General features: G+C 34.4%; 1 protein-coding gene across 1 annotated transcript; it reads left to right on the plus strand.

Moving 5' to 3' along the window:
• Positions 1-2,970: 2,970 nt before the first annotated feature.
• On the plus strand, positions 2,971-10,775 carry LOC108916200 (epidermal growth factor receptor substrate 15-like 1; the record flags this gene model as incomplete). Its single annotated transcript, XM_018722407.1, has 3 exons — positions 2,971-3,126; positions 10,426-10,515; positions 10,716-10,775. Coding segments are annotated over exons 1-3 (264 nt in total), but the record flags the coding sequence as incomplete, so codon positions are not given.
• Positions 10,776-10,979: the final 204 nt, after the last annotated feature.

The following is a 10,979-nucleotide window of genomic DNA, read 5'->3' on the forward strand; positions in this document are numbered from 1 at the left end:
CTGCTGTAGTGTTACAGAAAATTGTCGGTTTTTCGAAATTTCGCTTATATAACCTAAGTTGCAAATACATTTTTTAGATACACTGTTACACCCTTCACAAGTTTTATTCGAGGCGGGTGTTACGTGCTTAATAGCCCGTGCTACAACTAAGGTAAATACGCTTAATGAATTTCGCTACAAATGTTTTGCTAAAGAAACAACCAAGTCAAAAACAATGAATTTAGCTGCACTTCCACCATCAGAAAATGTAGCTAAATTACATTTTTTAAGAGTTTATTACCAAGTCCATATTTGGCTTGGTAATAAATTACAAGCAGAACATTGGGGCTGGAAACGAGATCAGTTAGGTATGACTCCAATTATCATGACTCCAAATTCAGCGCCCAATGAACTGCTAAAAATGATTTTTTGTGGGTGCAAATCTGGCTGTGGCAAGAATTGCGACTGCAGGGTTGATTTGCACTGCAGCATGCTCTTCCTGTGCTGGCATTGATTGTCTTAATTGCCCAGCGGGATGACTTTGTACGAAAAAATGCTTAGAACATGATTTTGTTCGTAATAGAAATAGCTACAAAATGGCGGTGGTCCGATTACGAAATTTGCAATAACAAAGCCATGAGATTGAAAAAACGGTATAAAACGCCAATTTTTTTAAGTTGCTGTAAAAATGTCAATTATAAACAAAAAGTGATCAAACTTTCGAAAACTATAGTTCAATATATATACAATAATGACGCTAAAGCCGAAAATCAGGAGAGCAAAACTTTTTGTTCTATAAGGTGTTATACATTCATCGGCATCTGAAACTCGAAACTTTGCCAAATTTGTTCGAAGCTTTGCTAACACTTGAAATTTGGTACACGCATAGTGTAAATATGCAGAAACCAAAGGCAATTTGCAAAATTCAAGTATCTTCATTTTTACAGTTTTGGTAAGGTTTTATACGTCACCCTAGTTTTATACGTCACAGTTTTTTTTCATTTTTGGATGTATATTTATAAAATATTCCATTACGGTAGATTAGCCAGCATAATTACCTACAATTTAAAAAAATATATATTTTCATCGTTTAGATCCTAAGCTACTTAACATTTTGCGCCTGTTAGCCGTTGTCGTACATTATTCAACATATTAACATAAAACAAAATCCTACGTGTGGGGTAAACCTTTAACTTTAAGTAAACAATTGTTTAAATTTACTGTTGCATATTTCTAATAATATCAAGCGCCGAAGAGCGGAGCTCGCGCTCGAAAATGAAAAGTGAAAGGTTTACCCCACACGTACGATTTTGTTTTATGTTAATATGTTGAATAATGTACGACTACGGCTAACAAACGCAAAATGTTAAGTAGCTTAGGATCTAAACGATGAAAATATATATTTTTTTAAATTGTAGGTAATTATGCTGGCTAATCTACCGTAATGGAATATTTTATAAATATACATCCAAAAATGAAAAAAAACTGTGACGTATAAAACTAGGGTGACGTATAAAACCTTACCAAAACTGTAAAAATGAAGATACTTGAATTTTGCAAATTGCCTTTGGTTTCTGCATATTTACACTATGCGTGTACCAAATTTCAAGTGTTAGCAAAGCTTCGAACAAATATGGCAAAGTTTCGAGTTTCAGATGCCGATGAATGTATAACACCTTATAGAACAAAAAGTTTTGCTCTCCTGATTTTCGGCTTTAGCGTCATTATTGTATTTATATTAAACTATAGTTTTCGAAAGTTTTATCAATTTTTGTTTATAATTGACATTTTTACAGCAACTTTAAAAAATTGGCGTTTTATACCGTTTTTTCAATCTCACGGCTTTGTTATTGCAAATTTCGTAATCGGAACACCGCCATTTTGTAGCTATTTTTATTACGAACAAAATCATGTTCTAAGCATTTTTTCGTACAAAGTCATCCCGCTGTTATTTAAAGAAAACTACTAAAAAAATTTTTTTCACGATTAAATTGTTAATAACTTTTTTTCCTGATAAAATACTTTGTCAGCAAATTAGCCTGTTATTGTACTCATCATTTAAAGTAGACCTGTGTAGTTATTTCCGGGTTATCAAGGTTTGACACACGCCCAACCTCTACCAACTGGACTATACAGGGTCGGAAAGTCCCCATGGTTCATCGGCCGTTACGTGAGAGCGATAAAGAAAGTCAGAAATCCATGCGATAGAGAAAGATGGCTATAATGAAAGCGTCTAATAGTCACCGCCCATTTCGCCCTTCCACAAATAAGATCCACTTCTTATTTGTGGAAGGGCGAAATGGGCGGTGACTATTAGACGCCTTCATTATAGCCATCTTTCTTTATCGCACGGATTTCTATGACTTACTTTGTCGCTCTAACGTAACGGCCGATGAACCATGGGGACTTTCCGACCCTGTATATAAATATTGAAAGTTCCTAAAAATCGTCAAAATGAGCAATAAATTGAAAACGGTTCTATTTCTTGATCAATTTGTTGAATCTAGGAAATTTATCACAATTTTTGCATTAATGTAGCGATATAACAACCTCTATTTATTAGGTAAAAAAATTGATAAATGTAAACCAGGTTAAGTTGCATAGTCTTGTTTAAGTAATTAATCTAAGCTCTTGTCATACAGATAGCGAACTTCATACAGAATATCTTGACTAAAATTCAATAATTATTTGTAGGCATATTTTTAGATTTTTTTCTTTGTCAGCCATTGTATATTTTGTATGTTTTACCACCTTCTTTCTATCCTTTTGCCGAAATGATCACTGTAAAATTTTGCATACATAATTCCATTAAAGCAGCTCTTGTCTCGTCTTCTTGACATAAGGTTGATTTAATTAATTTTTAAATAGATTTTCGCAGGTGGCAAAGTACCCAAATAAACAAAGAAAAATATTAAATGATTCCTTATAGTACAACTAGTACAAGATGCTAAAAAATATTGTTTTTAGATAAACGAATAAATATATGTATTTTAGGAAAACAACAATATAAGATACTCTAATCCAGAATTAGATATGATAACCAAAGACATAGAAGAATTGTCTAGAGAAAAAATTGCATTGGAAATAGATATCGCACAGAAGGAAGCAGACATAAAAATAAAAAGTGGTGAAATAAAAAGTTTACAAGTAAGAATTATTATTACATTTTATATACAAGATTTATTTGAATTCAAATAAAGAAGTACAAATGCAACCAGATAATCTTTAAGACAAAATATAATAATTGGACCAAATACAGGGTGTGCTATTTAACACTCCCGCTGCCAATATCTCCGAAATGAAGAAATTTATTTTAGTTCCGGAAATTGGGAGTATTAGGTCCCTCCAATAGCTTCAAATTGCAGTTAGAATTGTTAGTTCAAATCTTTATGTATAGATGGCGTGGCGATGCCAAAAAAGTTTTTGATCCCTGGAAAGTGGAAATTCAGTCCATCTGAAAGATCGTTAAATTTTGAGTAATTTTTGTAATATAAAGTTTTTCCTTATATTTACTTGTTTTCGAGATATGTCGGCTTGAATATACAATGTATGATGTAACAGGAAAATCTATTATTTTATTTAAATTACACCGAGACAAAATATTCTTTTAAAATATTGTTATAATGGCTTTATTAAGCCGGATAGGAAAACATTTGTAAATTTATGCCAAAATTTACTAATGTTTTACTAAATCGAAACGACATCGAATTAAAACTGTTAGGAAAGATGAGAAACAGTTCAAGTGTTACAAATGATTAATAATAATCCCAAGACTTCCCTAAGGCAACTTCAGGTCGAGTCTAATATTTCTACGACATCTTGCCGCAGAATTTGAAAAGACAATCGCTATTTCCCCTATAAAATTCACCTCGTCCAATATTTAAGAGCTGGTGATGAGCAACGGAGATGAGATTTTATAGCTCAATTATCAGTGTTCTATGAAGAAAACAATAATTTACTTAATAATATCTTATGGAGTGATATAATAATGGTACGGTAATACGCCATAATTGCCGCTATCAGTCTGACAACAATAAGTAATACACTAAACCCGAAATCAATCTGTTTTTTCTGTAAATGTTTGGTGCGGCATTTTGAATGGCTATTTAATTGGACCATATCTTTACCACGGAACATTAACAGATAACCGTTATTTACATTTTCTAAGAAACGAACTACAAAATTTATTGGAAAACATAGGGTAAATGATTTATAGCTCCAACAGGATGGAGCGCCCCCGCACATTACTAATGCTGTACAAGAATACTTAAATCAGAGGTTTCTGGGAAGGTGGTTAGGTACTAACGGAGTTATAAAGTGACCGACTCGTTCACCAGATTTGACCCCATTGGATTTTTTCCTATGGGGTCATTTAAAAAACATTGTATATCGTTGTATAGAAGACATAGCAGATTTGTATAATAAAATTTATGCAGCTACGGCACGGCGGCTTTAGATCGTGACATATTATTAACAGCCTGTAATGTCGAACTAACGAGATGACTAACATTGTGTATTAATGCTGAAGGACTGTTACTTTTACTGTAATTCATCATTTGTTTTTTCATAATTTATTGTTTATTAATTAGTATGTGGTGCGAATAAAGTCATTATAACAATATTTTAAAAGAATATTTTTGTCGCGGTGTGATTTAAATAAAACAATAGATTTTCCTGTTACATCATACATTGTATATTCAAGCCGACATATCTCGAAAACAAGTAAATATAAGGAAAAACTTTATATTACAACGTTCCAGGGATCAAAAACATTTTTTAATATCGCCACGCCATGCCATCTATACAGAAATATTTGAACTAACAGTTTTAACTGCAATTTGAATATATACGAGAGATCTAACAACCCCAGTTTCCGGAACTAAAATAAATTTCTTAATTTCGGAGATATTGGCAGCGGGAGTATTAAATGGTCGGTAGCCGCACGGTTTAAGGCGTCAGTACTTAAATCGATGTGTGCTAATTCTGCCCGGGTTCGATTCCCGCGGCCGGTAGCCGTAGATTAGCTATGCTTGTACGGAGGATTGGCACCCTCTGTATGGTAGGGTGGAAGAATGTTGGCTTGGGTCAATGCGAGAGATTGACACCGGTTGGCATTTGACCGCCCCCCTAATTAATGAGGTTTTCCAGGTTTCCCTCATTCCTGCACTGAATGGTGGTTAGGGCCTACCAACATAAGTCGTTCCTGGGCGCAAATGCGGCCTGCGTAATAATAATATGCCGCCTCCTCTCCCGCACAAGCCTCCGACTTCTGGGCTAACTCTCGTAGTTAGAATGAGGAGTAGAGATATTATTATATTATTATTANGTCGTTCCTGGGCGCAAATGCGGCCTGCTTAATAATAATATGCCGCCTCTTCTCTCGCACAAGTCTCCGACTTCTGGGCTAATTCTCGTAATTAGAATGAGGAGTAGAGATATTATTATTATTATTATTATTATTATTATTATATACATTAATCTAAAATTGCTTTATTTGCAAGTACAAGAAGTTTAGTTTTTTTGAAAAACACTACAAGTCAGCAATGTCCCGAAAGAGTTTGACGTAGATTAAAGAATTGAATTATCTGAATTTGTATTATTAAGAATCTCAAAATTTTAATGTCTAAGAATTTTTCAAATTCTATAAGTAAATTTCTTTCACAATAATTGTATATCAAGGGATCTCTTTCATTTTATTGGCAAAATGAATAATTTTCGAGTTATTTTTTGATCTGAAAGAAGGTTGCTATACAATTGAATAAAATAGTTCGGGCGAATTAGTTTTTTTTTCAAAAATCGGGCCTAACTCAAACTTTACGGGCTTAAAATTGAGTAAAAAATACACAGAATAAAAGCCTAAATTTGTGTATTTGTAGAGGTGGAGCGTCATGTTGTTTATAACAAAAGAAAAAAATAATAATTGATATTTTTTCAATTTTTCGCTTATATCTCCGAAAATAAGCCTCTAATCAACATGAAGTATACTTATCGATTTTGTTCCTGAGGAAATTTGCTACAAGGATAGACGTTCGCGAATGCTCGCAAATTATTTTTTACATTGTAAAATTAGCAGTGAAAAAAAAAATGTGCTGCAAAATATTCAGCATTAAATAAAAAGAACGAATTTGACCGAAATTGGATGAAACTACAGTAAAAAATTATCTCGGCTCCTATTGGTATGATCGAGACGCTTTTTTTTAATTCACTATTTAATGTAATTAGTTTGAAATCTGTAAATTAAAAAACTGCCGCAATAAGGACCCCCGTTTTTTTGCTTTTTTCTTAATAACTTTTTTATTTTACAACTTAAAAATCTGAAATTTAGGCACGTGAGACGTGAGACAATGTAATTACTTTTGCATCCTTTTTTTTTACCGAATTTCGATATCTTGACATGGGCAGAAGATATACGCGCTCGCATTTTCGACTTTATAATTTTGAAATTGGGGGTCCGGATTGTGGGTATTTGTTGAGCACCCCAACAGTTATCTTTTCCTGTCTATATATACAGGGTGTCTCATAATTAGCTGCCAACCCTGAACAGGCCGATTCTATGATCAAAACTAAGTATAAAAGTTCATATGAACATGGGTCCCGAAATGCTTCCTAAGGGCACAGGGACCCATTGAAGAGGAATGGAAATCATTTTTTTGCAATATATCTCAATCGCGTTGTGATAAATGAATGAAATTTGGTATACACAGCTAAATTTTGATGAGCGATTTGATGGACTAATCCATTTATTTCCACAAGGTCCATTGGGGTGGGTACGGGGGGGCCCTTGGTACTTTGCGTGTGTAACTTTTTCATCTTTGACTTTTTAACAAATTGGACAGCAAATTCCGTTTTCCCGAACTGTTTTACGTTAAAAAGGTACTCTTGTTTCAAATCGTTATCTTTAACGGTTTCTGAGAAAATCGCTCTTGAATTAATCCCACTTTGGTCAATTTCATAGTAATTTAAACAAAATTATCAAGGTATTCTTATGTCAAAGTATTGTCAACCCGATTGCCAATTTAATAGTTCTAAGCGAAAAAAATGGAAGAGTTTACGGGACAAGAGTTAGTTGATATGATATTTATTTATGGCTTTTGCGATGGTAATGCTGCAGCGGCAGAACGCGAGTACGGGAGAAGGTTTCCAAACCGAAGGCTGCCATCAAGGAGGACATTCCCTACGGTATTCCGCAACTTAGCTGCAACCGCCACTTTTCGAAAGGCACCGGGTCAAGGACGTCCCAGGATTAATAGGGAAGCGGAGGTCCTTGACGCTATTGAACAAGATCCTACGACTAGCATACGGAACATTTCAAGGCAAATAAATGTTCCTCGGCCAACGGTACTACATATCTTAAAGATTTCCTTAACAGAATTGATTAGATGTGCTACTAACATTTCAGGTTGGAAGAATATTAAAGCGACAAGGTCTACATGCCTATCACTATCGACGTGTACATGGCTTGATACCAGAAGATTTTGCGCCACGTATGCAATTTTGTCGCTGGATTTTGTCGCTGGACAACGAGCAAGCTTCCAAAATTTTGTGGTGTGACGAAGCTACTTTTACCCGAAATGGAAAATTAAATTTTCATAATTCTCATTATTGGGAAGAAGAGAACCCACATGTTGTTCGGAGAACAAACTTCCAGCAACGGTTTTCCATAAATTTATGGGCGGGAATAATTCACGACACTCTGATTGGACCTATTGAAATTCCACAACGTCTCAATTCAAATCTTTATTTAAACTTACTTCAAGAAAATCTTCCCCAAATTCTCGATGATCTGCCTCTAAATTTACGACGTAACATGTTTTTTCAACACGATGGAGCCCCGGCACATAGTGGTCGCAATGTTCTAAATTTCCTAAACGAAAATTTCGCTGGACGGTGGATAGGGAGGCACGGACCGGTAGCTTGGCCGCCGCGTTCTCCCGACCTAACCCCGCTGGACTTCTTTTTCTGGGGATATCTAAATCAAAAAGTTTACGCCACCGAAGTCGATACCCGTGAGGAATTGCTGCAGCGTATCAATGATGCAGCCAATGAAATTCGTCAAAACCGTTTTAGCATCTTAATAGCTTCGAGAAGTGTTACACGTAGGGCAAGACTTTGTATCAGAGAAGGTGGAGGGTTTTTTGAACAGTTTTTAAAATAGCTTGTTGTCTGTTATCAAAATTAAGTTTCCATCTTATGATCCCTTCGAAAAGTGACGGTTGCAGCTAAATTGCGGAATACAGTGAGGAATGTCCTCCTTGATGTCAGCCTTCTGTTTGGAAACCTTCTGCCGTACTCGCGTTCTGCCGCGCAGCATTACCATCGCAAAAGCCATAAACAAATCATCATATCATAATTGTTCTACATCAATAATGTGTATTACTGATTACGTATTAAATTATTATTATTATTTTTTGTTTAAATTACTATGAAATTGACCAAAGTGGGATTAATTCAAGAGCGATTTTCTCAGAAACCGTTAAAGATAACGATTTGAAACAAGAGTACCTTTTTAACGTAAAACAGTTCGGGAAAACGGAATTTGCTGTCCAATTTGTTAAAAAGTCAAAGATGAAAAAGTTACACACGCAAAGTACCAAGGGCCCCCCCGTACCCACCCCAATGGACCTTGTGGAAATAAATGGATTAGTCCATCAAATTGCTCATCAAAATTTAGCTGTGTATACCAAATTTCATTCATTTATCACAACGCGATTGAGATATATTGCAAAAAAATGATTTCCATTCCTCCCTCTTCAATAGGTCCCTGTGCCCTTAGGAAGCATTTCCGGACCCATGTTCATATGAACTTTTTTACTTAATTTCGATCATAGAATCGGCCTGTTCAGGGTTGGCAGCTAATTATGAGACACCCTGTATATCTATTAAGATATTTGCGTATTTGTGATGTTTATCAAAAATTTAAACATCCTGTTAATTGCAAATGAAGCATGAATTTTATCTGAAAATTATCTAGTAGTATTTGTGCTCCTTCACTTAAATATACAGGTTTAATCCCTCCACCCGGATATCTTTGCCCTGGTAAAATTTAGCGAAAAATGTTTCAAACAAAATACTGGACTCGGAGGGGGACATGTTAAGGTGACATTGCCCATGACCTTGAAGGTCATTTTTAAGATCATTTCAAGGTCAACTTTGTTTTTTAAATAGGAACCCTTATTTTAGACCCCGGATTCGGAAAGAGCGGAAAATTCTACGTTCAGTTGATGTATCATATGTAGGGTAGTATTATTAAATGTAGAATTTTCCGCTCTACTCGAATCCGAGATCAGAACTAAGTGTACAAAACTAAAGTTGACCTTGAAATGATTTTGAAAATCACGCCCAAGGTCAGAGCGAAGGTCACCATAACATGTCCCCCTCGGAGTCGAGCAACTTTTATTTTAAACATTTTTTGCTAAGCCTTACCTTTTGGTGGAATATTTGGGTGCAAAGATTGAGGAAAAAATAAAATTGACCTTTACATGACCTTGGGTGGTCAACCGACCCCACATATGATAACACCATCTATACGTAGAATTTCCCACTCTTTCCTAATCCGGGGTCAAAAATAAGGGTTTCTATTTAAAAAAACAAAGTTGACCTTGAAATGATCTTGAAAATGACCTTCAAAATCATAGGCAATGTCACTATAACATGTCCCCCTCTGAATCCAGTAACTTTTGTCTAAAACATTTTTCGCTAAAATTTACCTGCTCAGAGATTCGGATGGAGGGATTAAAATGGCCTACCCTATACAGGGTGTTCTCAAAGTTGAGTCATTTATTTTAACAGATGGTAGAACTCATAAAAAAGTCGACTTGCCAAAATTCGTTTATATAAAAGTTGTCAAATAAAGCTACTATTGACAATTATTTTAAAAAATTTAAATTTAAAAGCTTTATAATACGAACCTGATTCAAGTGTCAACAAAATGCAGCCGCAGCATGTCGCTTGTATACGGGAAGGTTTTCTTTACGAAATCATCCGGCTCCGCGGATGTTTGTAAATTTAGTTATAAGACTCCGTGACACAGTGTATTTAAACGAACAAGGAGGTCACGCTGGAAGACAAATTGTTTGTTTACTAACGTGAACCTAGTTCTCGTTATTGGGTCGACGAATTATTTAACACTGTAAAATCGAAAAGTGGACTCAAAACTGTGCAACTACAAAAAAAAAAGACATACCCAGTACCAGTAGTAAACAAACAATTTATGTTTTTACAACGGAGTGGACGAAAATGACAATAAATTAGGTTTGTATTATCAAGCTTTTAAATTTCGATTTTTTTAAATAATTGTTAATAGTTGCTTTATTTGACAACTTTATATAAACGAATTTTGGTAAATCGACTTTTTTATGAGTTCTACCAGCTGTTAAAATAAATGACCCAACTTTGAGAACACCCTGTATACATATGTATATCCTTTATAATATTGTTATTTATTAGAGCGAACTGGATACTTTAGCAGCTACTTTAAAACAACTAGAGAATCAAAAAGGGGAAGCTCAAAAAAGACTAAACGATTTAAAAGCGCAGGTAAAAAAATGAATTATGTTTAGTATGTTTAACAATGCTTTTCTCACGCCAGTTATAATGCTTGCAAAATTTACCTTAGTAATTTTATTTTAATTGTTACATAAATACAGTTTTTTTTTAAATAACTTTAATTATTATCTATCTATACGTTTCTACAAGTTTTTAGTTAGTATGGCATGTTGCATTTATTTTTTTAATAGAAAGCTGAGGTAGAGGTGAAATTCAACAATAATAAGGAACTTGAAGGACAAACTTCAAAGGTAAGTGTAAGCGACAAATTCATGTCAGGTTGCTTTCTGTCCTGCTAGGTGTTGGTTAAATCTTTTCAGTATTTTTCTAATAATACTAATTTTTAATATGTAAAATCAAATGTACCCATTCTTAATAAGAATATCTTTAAAGAGAAAAAAATACCTACGTAGTATTATAAATCCAATGTAAAAATTATAAGTATAATTTATGCC

The sequence above is a fragment of the Anoplophora glabripennis genome, unplaced genomic scaffold (genome assembly GCF_000390285.2).
Source record: "Anoplophora glabripennis isolate ALB-LARVAE unplaced genomic scaffold, Agla_2.0 scaffold2461, whole genome shotgun sequence".
Lineage (NCBI taxonomy): Eukaryota > Metazoa > Arthropoda > Insecta > Coleoptera > Cerambycidae > Anoplophora > Anoplophora glabripennis.